Source organism: Montipora capricornis, chromosome 6 (assembly GCF_036669925.1).
Source record: "Montipora capricornis isolate CH-2021 chromosome 6, ASM3666992v2, whole genome shotgun sequence".
NCBI lineage: Eukaryota > Metazoa > Cnidaria > Anthozoa > Scleractinia > Acroporidae > Montipora > Montipora capricornis.
This window is the reverse complement of record NC_090888.1, coordinates 38,721,160-38,733,884: the sequence shown is the minus strand read 5'-3', so window position 1 is coordinate 38,733,884 and position 12,725 is coordinate 38,721,160. Positions and strand designations below refer to the sequence as shown.

Genomic DNA, 12,725 nt, shown 5'->3' with positions numbered 1-12,725 from the left:
CGATCAACAATGTGCAGGAAATTGTTATTCCGTAAGTAAATTGGTTTTAAAGGAGCATCGGACTATCATGCGGGTAAGCAGGGGTTCAAAGCGCAGTTAAACCTTAGCCTCAAGAAGTAGGGAGAAACACTCGCCTATCGGCTCGTGTTTCCCCCTACACTTCTTTCGTGCTCTAGCCGCTTCCTGCGTGCTTTACAACAGAACAGAACACAGTCAAGGCTTCTTTATTTGTTAATTAAATATATTCTCCGGAATCTCTTCTGATGGAAACTGTGCAAAACTCCGACTGAAGTGCCTTCTTGGTCAAAAGAAAAGTGCTACTGCGAACTTACGAGATGGCAATGAGTCCACCGAAGAACTCGCACGCCCATTCAAAACTCTTCAATCAAGATATGTTTTCTTTGAATTATCATATTGATATCGTCACGGTTGTCTCGCATACCTTCAGTTTGTATCTAGTTGCTTGTGAATTCCGTAATCAATAGGAATTGTTGTAATATTCCATTGCAGAATGCTGAAGCAGTGGATTAAAAGAAAAAAGCGTGGAACGAAAAAGGAAGAAAACAAACCTAGATGGGAGGCTGATTATGAACTAGTGGAAAACGAGGGACTCTTTCAAGAATATCTGGAAATGAGTGAGTGGCCTTCAAGTCGAGCCTGAAAGCAAAATTTGTGTGGTGATGACTGATCTTTTTTTTTTTCATACGAATGAAAAGTGATTCCTATAACTAGTATAATATCTCGATGGAATTTGGTCGTCTAGGTGAAAGTTGTCAATGACTGACATTTCGACAACCTGAGCGAAGTCATCCTCAGAGTCAAGTGACGGTTGGAAATTCAAACGAATATAGTTATTCCTTGGTCTGTGTTGTGATTGGTTGTGGACAAAGTAATGTGATTGGTTGTGAGGATAGTGAGTGGTGATTCATGTCATGTAAAGTTCCATCTCCTGGGGAGGCAGGAGGTCATGTTATACTTTCTCCTTCCTTACACTTCAAGACATAGCAGGAATGATCAACTTCTTGTATGTTCTCATTTCCAACTTGCAATTTCACTTTTTTGACCATTTTCCCTCCAGTTGATAACACTTCCTCTGATTTCTTGCAGATCAGCATAGCTTTAGTGTTCTTTGCATTTAATCTCGATCCGTAGTTCTCACTTGATTTTCACACTCGATCCAACATTTGAAGATTGTCTTCACTCTCAGACGGTATCATCTGCGTACTTTTCTTCCTCCTATGGTTACACCCAGTTCCTCTGTGTCTACCTCACGCATGATCGTTCCGGTGTAGAAGTTGAATAAGCGTGGCGAAAGTTCACATCCTTGTCTGACACCTCTTCTCATCGTCGTCCATTCTGACGACTCTTTCTCCAATCTCATTGCAACTTTCCGCTTCCGGTACAGGTTCTGTATTAGTTGTAAATTGTATTTGCCAATATGATGTTTTGCAAGTAGTTAATAAGCTTGTGGTGTTGTACTTTGTCAAATGCTTTCTCGTAGTCGATGAAGCACAGACAGATATTTTTTTGAACTTGTATCATTCTCTCACTTATTATCCTCAAGGCAAAAATGGCTTCACGGGTACCTAAGTTCTTTCTATACCCAAATTGCACGTCTGCTATTTCTGTTTCTAGCTTACCAGCAGCAATTTTCTCCCATGTGCCTTATCATTTCTATTACCACGCCATCTTGTCCAGTCGCTTTCCTTCTTTCATCTCTTTTATAGCACATCCCAGTTCAGACATCAATATTGGAGGATCTTCAACTTCATTTTCCAAAATGCTTTCATCTATTGTGTCAGGTCTACCTGCGTCATCAAACAATTCACATAGGTATTCAACCCATCTCTCCATGATGTTCTCTTTCTCGTAGCAAAGCTTCCCATCTTTGTTCTTGTTGACACCTGACGACACGTTTGACTTTTGAAATTTGTTATGTGTTTTACTTTTTGATGATAATTATTAATAATGAGTTTCGTTTGAATTTCCTCCTTTCAGCCATCATTTCTATCTGTCATCCATGGTGTCTTCTTTCGTCTTTCTACTTTATCGAGTACTTCTGTAGCAGTTTCGTTTAGTGTGTTCTTAATAATGTCCCATTCCATGTCTACCTGATCGATTTGTTCTGGGCCAGGTTCGACATTATTCTGCACTTCCACGTCATTCACCTTTTCAGATATCTTGGCGCTGAGTTCATTTCGCTTCTCTGGATTTGCTCTCAGTTGCTGTACATTCATACACGCGACTCTCTTGGCTTTTTCTAGCTTCTTCAACCTGATTCTCAATTTTATCACTACTGGGTTATGGTCTGAGTTGCCGTGAGCTCCTGGGTATGCCCTTGCTGAGAGTATACCATTTTGAAATCTTTTTAGTACTATTATGTAATCAACTTGATTGTGGACCGTAACAGAACTGTCTACGATCCGGTAATTAGACCAAACACTCGGCATGCTACAACCTTACACCATATGCGTTGCCCACAAACCTATAACAACTTTACGGCGCTTATTAACGAATGTCAAAGACAAAGACGACCCCAAGGACGGACAGGTAGCCCGTATACAATATCACATTCTGCGATTGGCAGGTCACTTACATTGGTGAAACCAGCAGGAACCTAAAACACAGAACACAAACGAGCGACTAAGAATGGTGATCTCAATAAATGTTTCGCGCATTAATGAACAAGAGAGACTGGACCTACAATAGACTATCAAAGGTCATGTTATCGGACCTGCCTAAAAGACGCTAGTTCGTTTCACGCGAATATAATGTTTAGTTGCATCAGATGCTAATTTCATGTTTTCTTACGGCTGATGTAACGTCTGGACTGGCTTGGACAAACGTAAGTTTTGAAATAAGTTTCTTTTTCCGTGATTACAATCAAGGTTTGCATTCATGTTAAGCGATTGTTGTCATTTTACTATTTTCGATAGCCTCAGTCTCTTTTACTTCCTTTCAAATAAATCCTGGAAATCCAAACTGTCTTGTCGTTCACTCAGCGGTCCAATAACAAGATTGCTGAACACCATTCAAGAACAAAACAAACTATCGACTGGGTCTCTGCTAAGTGCTTAACCTACTGTATGAACTATTACCAGCGCCTTACATGTGAAAGCTGGTATACAAACTTGGAACAAATTACATTAAACCGTTGCCAACCTTTACCTGCGCCTTACAAACGATTACTAAATAGAAAACCTTAACTATGTACACACCTTTTCCCGCTCAGCTACTGCGACCTTCACTTACAAACCAGATTGTAATGAACCAATCACCACTCACTATCCTCACAACCAATCACATTACTTTTCCCGCTACCAATCATAACACAGACCAGAGCATCACTACATTGGTTTGAATTTCCAACCGTCACTTGATTCTGAAGATGACTTCCGCTCAGGTTGTCGAAATGTCAGTCATTGACAACAGTCCTTCTCGGACTACTTTCACCCAGGCGATCAAATGCCACCGAGGTATGTAACTCCTGGGTTTAAACCATTTTCTATAACTAGTAATAGGTATCCCTAAATCTGCCCCCGCATGCAGAATGCTGGTAGCAGGTTGGAACTTGCTTGTACAAGAAGATACTTTCATCAAAAACCCAAACAATGGAATATTATTTTGTTACGATGAAAGATTAGGGGAAACCTATGAAACACTGCAAAACTCTTGGATGGTTTGAGACGTCTTATTTTGTGAACACAACAGAGAAAAGCTGAAACGTCAGTTTTATTTGTGGTAACTGGAACATATAAGTGGGGAAAAGGTGAAACATTTACTGTAATAATGCATAAAAGAGTTATTCATGAATAAGAAAAATGTTAATGTGACGGCATAAAATGGTATATTAGTAAAGCCTGGTTTTCACTAGCGGTGCAAGCACAAGCACAAGAAGTATACGCAGACTCAGTAGCTTGTTGTTCATTACAGCCTCATTTCTTTTGTTAGAAGAAAAGACATTAATTAACAACAAGTAAGCGAGTGCGCTTGCGTGTTTATGCTTGCGTCGCTAGGGAAACCAGGCTTATAAGTAACGTATTTTTAGTAATATTATACATTAATTGATTTTATTGGCTAATTGTAAATCTGACACTTACTAGAATTTATGTGCATTAAGGTTCTTTTCATTAGAAACACAATAACTGGAATAGATGTTTTCAAACGACAGTAAATCTATTTCTCAACGGTAGCATACTGACTTTTAAAACGAATTTCAAGTTTCTAAAGAAATTGTGGTGCTGCGTCGGTGGGAGAATGAAACAGGAAAATTTGGTTTTATCAAACGTGTCGATAAAAGTCGAATTACCACCGTGAACAATTTGGAAAGCTGACTTTTCGAGCGTTAGCCCTTTGTCAGAGAACACTCTGACGAAGGGCTAACGCTGGAAACGTTTACTTTTAAAACAATTACTCTTACAACTCACCAACGAATTGTCTCTTGACTCGAACCGTTAAGTCCGTACCTAGCAAAATGTAACATGTTAAACTGGATGATCTAACCCGTGCAGGATAAAGAGATGTCTGCTTTCTTGATTTCTGGCTGCGCATCGAGTCTGTCTATCCAAATTTGTTTATCTAGTGTAAATGTGTAAAAGGTCTAAACACTTAAACTGATTTGAAGACGTTTAAGAGAATCCCTAAGTTGTCCATTTCCCTATTTATTTCCAATATTGTTTTCTCTACAGTTCTCCAGTTTGGCTTCATCACAATCTTTGTTGCTGCGTTTCCTTTGGCTCCGTTCTTTGCTCTCGCCAACAACGTTTTTGAGATCAGAATTGATTCAGACAAGTTTGTGTGTGAAGTGAGAAGACCGATTGCTGACAGAGCGCAGGATATTGGAATCTGGTTTGATATCCTGGACAGTGTTGCTAAGATAGCGGTCATTAGCAACGTAAGTACAGCCGATTGGTTGACAGAATCCATAGAAATGATAAAAAGAGAGAATCAATCAAAATACTGTAAATAGTCTTATTCTAATCGACCTTTTCATCGAACCTGGTGTCTTAATCGCGAATAAAGTCAGCCACTTCATATATCCCTGTCACGTGATAGGCAGCAAGGCCACACGCTGTCACACGCGTGGGATAGAGTGAATCTCAGGACCCCCTTCTTTTTGAAATGGTGCCTCCAGCCTTTCCCTCATATTCTCTTCCACACCCCTCCGCATGAGATCATCCTCCGTGCTGAGTTTCATGGCTCCCCCGGGTGCCACACATGATTCCATAGACAACATTGCAGCGCCTGTTACAGGATGTGTTGCTTGGGCTGCCTTGCTGCCTGTCACGTGACCGAATTTGTTCACGATGAAGATCGAAAGCCCAATTAGAGGGGGACTTTTCAGATATGATTATCATTCCTCTTTCATTAATATTAACTACTGGATGTGTCCCAGCAGTTCATTCTTATCTTATACATGATACATACACGTGTGTATATATATATATATATATATATATATTATACGGAACTTTAGAGTAACGTTAATTTAAAATACCGACATATAATCCCCTTATATCATGTTTTGTTACCTAGCAGCTCCTTAAATGTAACGCATTTACTATAGCAACCATTCAAATTTCCGTATTTAACTGCCAGCTTTCCAATTTCAACAGTTCAGTCGTTAAAGTTGCTTGATGAGTGTGGTACTTGTACCACACGAAACAGTTCTGTAGCATTAAAACGATGGTTACTCGTGAAACCTAAACTTCTGTGAAGTCATATGTATATATATATATATTTTTTTCATTCCAGGCTTTTCTTATCGCATTCACATCTACGTTCTTGCCCAAGCTCTTGTACCGGTTTGCCGTATCAGAGGATAATTCACTGAATGGGTACCTCAACTTTTCATTGGCTTGGTCGCCACCCAATACCACGAGTATACCCTGCAGGTTGGTTTAATGTCTACTTTTGCAGGCTTATTGAATGTCTCATTTAATTCTATATACAATAATTTCTTGATTTTTTTGTGAATGGAGGGCAGCAAATTTATTAGTGTTTAATCATTATGTGTATAGCCTCGTTAAGGACGGTGCCTACTATTTAAAGGTATTTTGCGTGGTTTACTGAATATGCGGCAGAAGGAGATCTTAACAAGTGTTGTTGAACTCCCAAAAGAAAATTTGGGGTAACCATACATCTTTCGGAGATAATTTATCAACAATATTTGTAAAAAGCTTTAAATCACAAAGTTATTTATCTTGTTCTTTTCCGAGTTGAAGCTTGGTTATCTGAAAATGGCGTGGTTACTCCCAATTTTGTTTTTGGATACCAAGAGAGCTTGCTAAGTTCTGCATTACCCACATAGTCTTAAACCAAGCAAAAATATCCCGGTATTAATAAGTACCAGCCATAGGAAACCCGAGTATCTCGAGATGCGCAGAACGTATGCGCAATAACAATCGTTGGCACCGCCCTTAAATGAAGGTTTCGTTCATTTACCTGTGTTCGGTATAAAATGTATTGCCCCTGCATTCGGGAATATTTAATGATCCCACAACTGGTTTAAAGAAGCTGGTATTTTCAACGACAAAACCTCAGTGTCTCACACTCTTAAAATTCTGGACAGATGAGGTGACCTCAATGTCATGCTTATGTAAACCGGTCAACATCGGTTTGGGGTCCATTGCAGATTCCTGAAAAGAGCTCTTTTTTTATGGCGAGCATGCTCGTGTCCATTGTAGATAAGATCATAATTTCAAGATTTGTGGTGTAACAAGAACTGTAATGATGTTATGAGCACAGTATTGATATTTGCGGGCTGTTAAAGCTGTTTTTTTTTTGCGTGTGACACACCATAAGCACATGCAATATACGCAGACCCATTGACTTGTCAATTGGTGAGTAACTTAACAAGAAAGGTCCTAATTAATGATGATCAAAACGCCATTGAGTTTGCGCATATATTGCTTGTGGTCATGCCTGCGCCGTACACGTAAAACACTCTTAAAAAAATCTCTCGTATTAAGTATAATTAGGTTGAACGATTCTGAAACACTCCCTTGAACACTGCACCCTGGACCGATGATCACCTTTTCTAAATATTGCGACCAAAAAGAGAAAGTAAAAACGCTCGCAAATTACAAAGCGCGTAACCTGTTTCGGACCACCCGGAGTAAATATCACACCTTGTTATTGTTGTTTTTTTTTTTCAGGTATCCGGAATTCAGGAATCGAGAAGGCCATTTTACCAGTTTTTACTGGCATCTGTTGGCCCTTCGGCTTGGATTTGTCATCATGTTTGAGGTAAGATTACTTTAAATTAAAGGTGATGAAAGTTTGCCATTTTTTAAGACTCGCGTCAGTCGCGATTTTTGTTTGACTAGGTGTACGGTCAAGACGTCGCTTTTGTTAGTTTTACTGCGACATTTTTCGGATTTGTTAGGAAGTTAATCTGATCAAGCGACATTATAATATGAAACATATGTATTTAACCTGTGGGATAGAACACGTGGAGACTTTGATCATAGCGGTTATAAACGCTACTTTGGCAGTAACGAACGTAAGCCTGAAAATTTTATGAAATCAGGGTATTCGTTTGAAGCCGGACGTTTCGTCTGGTTGTTTCCCATTCTATGTCCGGTACTTTCATGCCAATATAATATGAGCGGTTTGTTATATTTTGTTGTTATTATGTTTTTTTCCTCACTTTTTTTTTTTTTGGAGAGGCGCGGTGGCCTCATGGTTAGTGTGCGCGACTCCGGATCGAGTTGTCCGGGTTCGGGGCCTGGCCGGGGACATTATGTTGTGTTCTTGAGCAAGACACTTTACTCTCACGGTGCCTCTCTCCACCCAGGTGTATAATTGGGTACCGGCGTAATGCTGGGGGTAACCCTGCGATGGACTAGCATCCCATCCAGGGGTGAGCATAAATACTCCTAGTCGCTTCATGCTACGGAAACCGGAGATAAGCGCCGGCCTTAATGGGTCTTCAGGCTCGTAAGAGAGACTTTTACTCACTTTTTAAATAGAATTTGAGTAAACTCCAGCCTTGCCTGGGAAAGTGATTCTAGCGTTCTATTACTCCAGAAACACTGGAAACAGGGTTTCTGAATGTTCTATTTTAAAAATATCTTTGGGGGGGGGGGGGGGGCATGACCCCCAAGACCCCCCTAAGTAGCTCGAAGGAGGCACCAAAAATGTCACGTCCGGTGCTTTTAGAAATATATTCTCTACTTTAGAAAACTGTCGAGAACCCTGTACAATGCTTTCATACTTAATGTCGCTTTGTATTTATATGCTCTATGGGTTTGTTATGCACTTACAAAATGGCCAAGTCCCAGGTTGGCTTAATAGTTCAATTGGTTGGTCGTATCTTACCTCATTGAACGGGCTTCAGGATTGGCAAAAAGAGCAATAGAACAAAGATAACAATGGATTTAGCACAGAAAACAATAGGAAGTGCGACACTATACATCCAATGAAATACGTTGTTCAACAAGAGGTACGACCGTACCCGACCGTGCCCGAATTGGTAGAGCGCTGTACTGGTAACGCAGAGTCTCGTTCGCGCCTGACTTTCCACATGTTCTCCCCGCAATTCCATTCCAGTGTCTACCATTTGGTCAAAACTCAAGTACCGGTAACCCTAAAAACGTGTACAAGTACAAGGAAGGGTTACGTTTTTGCAAACGTTGGCCGTGTAGCACTTTATATTTCAACAGACTTAACTGGGTTACGGTTTTACAAACGTTGGCCGTGTAGCACTTTATATTTCAACAGACTTAACCTTTAACCCTGTTTAGAGTTTTCCTCTGTCCTTGACGGTATGGGCCCATTCCACTAGTAGGGCTAACGCTCACATGGTTCATATGGGGTACAAAACTAGCACTTCTCATTACACTCAAATCAGTTAAGTCTGCTAAAAACGGTCAATTGGGAAAGCATCATGTTCAGACTGAGGCTAAACTACAGGACCTACGCAGCCGTTCCTTGTGTCGTAGCGTTGCGTGACACACAAAGAAGGGCTCCGTATCAGACCACAGTACCTATGGTGACTAATATCCTCGCCCTTGGAAAAAGAACCCCTTGGACACATTCATTTCTCTCTGTTGGTAACTTTAGGCCAGTCAGCCGCGTAACTTACGTAGTTTACTTTTCTGTGCAGCATTTTGTCTTCTTCGTTTCACGTCTGATCGACTTGTTGGTGCCAGATATCCCACAATCCCTTGAGATCAAGATCAAACGCGAGGCCTACCTTGCCAAGCAAGCGCTGTCAGAGCACCACGGTCTGTTGGGAGGAAAGAGCGATGGGGAAAGCGCTGACGATTTGGAGGATGACTACATACCTTAATGTGTGGGTGCTCAATGTTGTGTAGTAGTGTAGAAATGCATTTGCAAGACGCGAAAACACTTCCAAATTACATTATGGAAACTTTGTGATTCCGTCATTCCAGGTCAATGTTGCTCGCGTTTATTACGGTTGTATGATTTCCTTTAATATTTACTGTCCCTTTCAATACCGTGTCTAAACTGGGAACTTCCGTTAAAATAGAGAAATCGACGAAGTGGGTCGAAATCCATTATATCTCTGAGCGCCATGTGGCCCTTTGAGGCGGTTCACAACGAAATTTGACAATTTTGTTCAACTTTCCATATCAGTGTTTTTGCATCTTGCAGTCTTCAAATGGCACAACTGTTGGGAGCCTGCTTATTGTGGAATAATCGTTACATTAGAGAGTTTTGAAATTTCTTGCTTGTAATGTGGACTATCCAGAATGTTAGAATGTTTGGTTGTTAAATGTTCTTGAAACAGGAAGGCGCACTGAAAAAGGTGTAGCTTCGCCGTCTGCTTTTGTTCGAATTTAACCAAAGTGATTATCGAAGGTGGGAGTCAGCATTGCTAGCAAACTAAAGACAGGACTCGTAGAAGTTATTTCCATTGGCAATGAACTGAGTGACTGAAGATCTCAATAAAAAAAAGATCTAATAACGTATACGGACAAGTCGCCGACAGGGCTTTTTTTTATTGCACAAATTATTAGCGCGTGCAACCACAGTAGACTGACCAATTTTCCTAATGAACCTGTCCTTTTGGAGCGCGTCTCTTCTTGATCAAGGTGACAAGAAATCTCAATCAGATATTCAAATGCTTCTATTGTTATTAGCCCGTGAATTATATCGATAAAGGAAAAACTCGTTTATTGCCTTTATTTACAAATTTTAATATTTTATTTATTTTATCATCTTATGTTATTACCCTATACTCTTAGGGAAAAGTTTCGGGCAAAGTATTTTCTGAAATGCAATTGTTAAGACTTGATAGTATGTTGTGAAAGCAGGAGGTAAAATGCCATTTAGTGAGTTAAATTATTTGGGATAATTATTTTATTATATGAAAAAGAAAATTAATTTACAGATAGCTCTAGTGAAGGAGCTACGTTTTTTGCAAAGCCCGTGGAAAATGGCAGGCTTTTTCTTTTTCAGTTTTACAAGGAAAAACGTCAGAATCATTGACCATCGCGGTTTTTTTTATAGAAGTTGTTTTGGTTTGGTTTTAAGTTATATTATTAAAGTAATGGAAGGAATTTTCCAGATAACTCATCGGTGGACATTTTGTCAACAACACTACTGTTGTTGTGAATAAACCGAATTGAATTGACCATTTCAATTAATGCTGCTTCGTAGAAATAAATACACGGCTCTTGCTGAGAAGAGCACGTATATTTGAATGTAAAATTTCTTAACTAGGAAGAACTGAAGAAAGTGCGTTTAACAGATCTTTTCTACTGTGAAATACAGTGGGTTTCCCATGATCTTGATCATGTTGCTAGAAACGGTTTTAAAATTATTTGTTACTTTTCTAGTTCCGCACGGTGATCCATGACAAAGGAAACAAGGAATTATAATTGATCTTCTTTAACTTTAACCCTAAGCTTTATCCCCTCAATCTTTCTCACAACGATATAATTAGATATTGGTTCCGAATTGGTGGAAAAGGCCTGTGCCTTCTCCTTCTGGAATCTTAGCTCCATCTGCGTTCTTTCCTTTTACGCGTGATATATCAATTTACTTAGACAATATGACTTTTTCAATATTTGCTAGTTGGCGTTACTGTTTATCTACTGTTTCAGTCTTTCATTTGATAGAGTTTCAAGTAAACTTAGGGCCGGGCAAGCAAATCCTGTTTAACATACTTGCCTTTTTTGTTTTTAATTATTGATGGCCGAGTTGTTTGGGTTTAACAGCCGTAGGTTCCAGGAACTTTGTTAGTTCACTGCGATGAGCATGAAGGATCCAAGTTCTTTCTATTGTTTTTCATTTTAAAACCACTAGAATTTTATCTCATCGTCGTAAGTCCTTAAAACTTCAGTATTTGTTCGTTTGGCCTTTTTCCTTTGATGGTTTTAGAACAAACATTGCGCATAACTTAATAGGGCCGTTTATACGAGAGAAAATAAGCCGCGGCTTACATAAGACGCGAACACCCCGTATGAATGGTACAAAATCTACGTTCACGGCTTTCTCAAGCCGCGGCTTATTCTGGCCTGGGAGTTTATACTCGTAAAAATAGTTCCTTTCGCGTATTATTTTCTCTCGTATAAACGGCCGTAATATTGTTGAGGTTGACGGCATAAAGCAAGCAGTTGTTAAATTTAAGCTGCACTGTACACTTCACATATAGATTTGAGATCGGTCCTTCAAATTTACTGGGAGTAAAAATGGTGAGGGTAATAGATAGTACATCGAGGACTGAATATAACGTTAGTATAGTATATACCAAAAGGAGATAGCGATTGTCGTAGCTTGTTAGTTAGCGGTTAACACTCTATGGCGGTGAACTGCCTGCTGGCCGGGTGGACTGGGACTGAACAGAAACTGACTTCAATAAAACTGGTTCGGTGGACACGTTTTGAGTTAATTTTGTTTTAGTGAAAAAATTATACGGTATCTTCAGCTGGAAACAAAGCGTGGAAGAAAGTGAGGCTTGTTGGTACACTGCGCATGAACTAAATGACTTGCTTCAAGTTAGCTTTTGTTATTTTTCTCGGGTATTCTTTTAGCTGCAGCTCGAACTGTTGCAGAAACTCTTTGAGTGGTACTATGATAAAAAAATCTCTTCCTTTTTTTCTTCAGATTCCGAAATTGATTTTGATCCAAAGGTTGTTGTGAGTTTTGAATTTCACGGTCCGCCATTACTTATGTTTAAAACTGACCAATTGGATCTCAAGAGGGTTGGAAAAGTGACGTCATTTACTAACTAGCTGTAAAGTCAGCTTTATTATATACGCAAGACACGAGTTTAAAAGTTTGAAAGCCCGAAATTTCCGTGTTGCATATTAATTCAGCCGCATACACACGCATTGCATTCTTAAAGTAGTGAGTCTTTGACGTCATTCTCTCCTCGATTCAGCTCTCTCAAGATTTCAAAGTTAGTAATGGCGGACCTTTAAATAGGAAAATTCCAGTCACTTAGGGTCAGTTAGTGTTCAGTTAACATAGTTTTGAAATCCATGGGAGAAAAAAGAAAGAATTGATTCTTTAATCATAGTATCACTTTAAGGCGACCCTTAACAAATATTGAACAAGTAGAACCGTTGATTTCGCTTTTACCGTTATCAGTAACAGTCGGCAGTCACACGTCATTAGCCCTTCTTATCTCGTCTTGACATAAATGATGGTTTTGCTTTTGCTTGAACATTTCATAGCCTGGAAAATTTTCTCACACACTTTTTTTTCTTAGAAATAAAACCTTTCCCCATAAATTTGAAGAGATTTAAGGG

At 39.6% G+C, this 12,725-nt stretch overlaps 1 protein-coding gene across 2 annotated transcripts in view; it reads left to right on the top strand.

Moving 5' to 3' along the window:
• Positions 1-11,848, top strand: part of LOC138052073 (anoctamin-7-like) — a 47,409-nt gene extending 35,561 nt beyond the window's left edge. For both annotated transcript variants that reach the window (XM_068898434.1, XM_068898433.1), the window contains 6 exons: positions 1-31; positions 511-635; positions 4,689-4,894; positions 5,755-5,894; positions 7,158-7,248; positions 9,110-11,848. The exon at positions 1-31 is cut by the window's left edge and continues 67 nt beyond it. In XM_068898434.1, the coding sequence (XP_068754535.1) occupies positions 1-31; positions 511-635; positions 4,689-4,894; positions 5,755-5,894; positions 7,158-7,248; positions 9,110-9,295 (779 nt within the window). In that variant the 3' untranslated portion in view covers positions 9,296-11,848. The remainder of the gene's footprint in view (positions 32-510; positions 636-4,688; positions 4,895-5,754; positions 5,895-7,157; positions 7,249-9,109) is intronic.
• Positions 11,849-12,725: the final 877 nt, after the last annotated feature.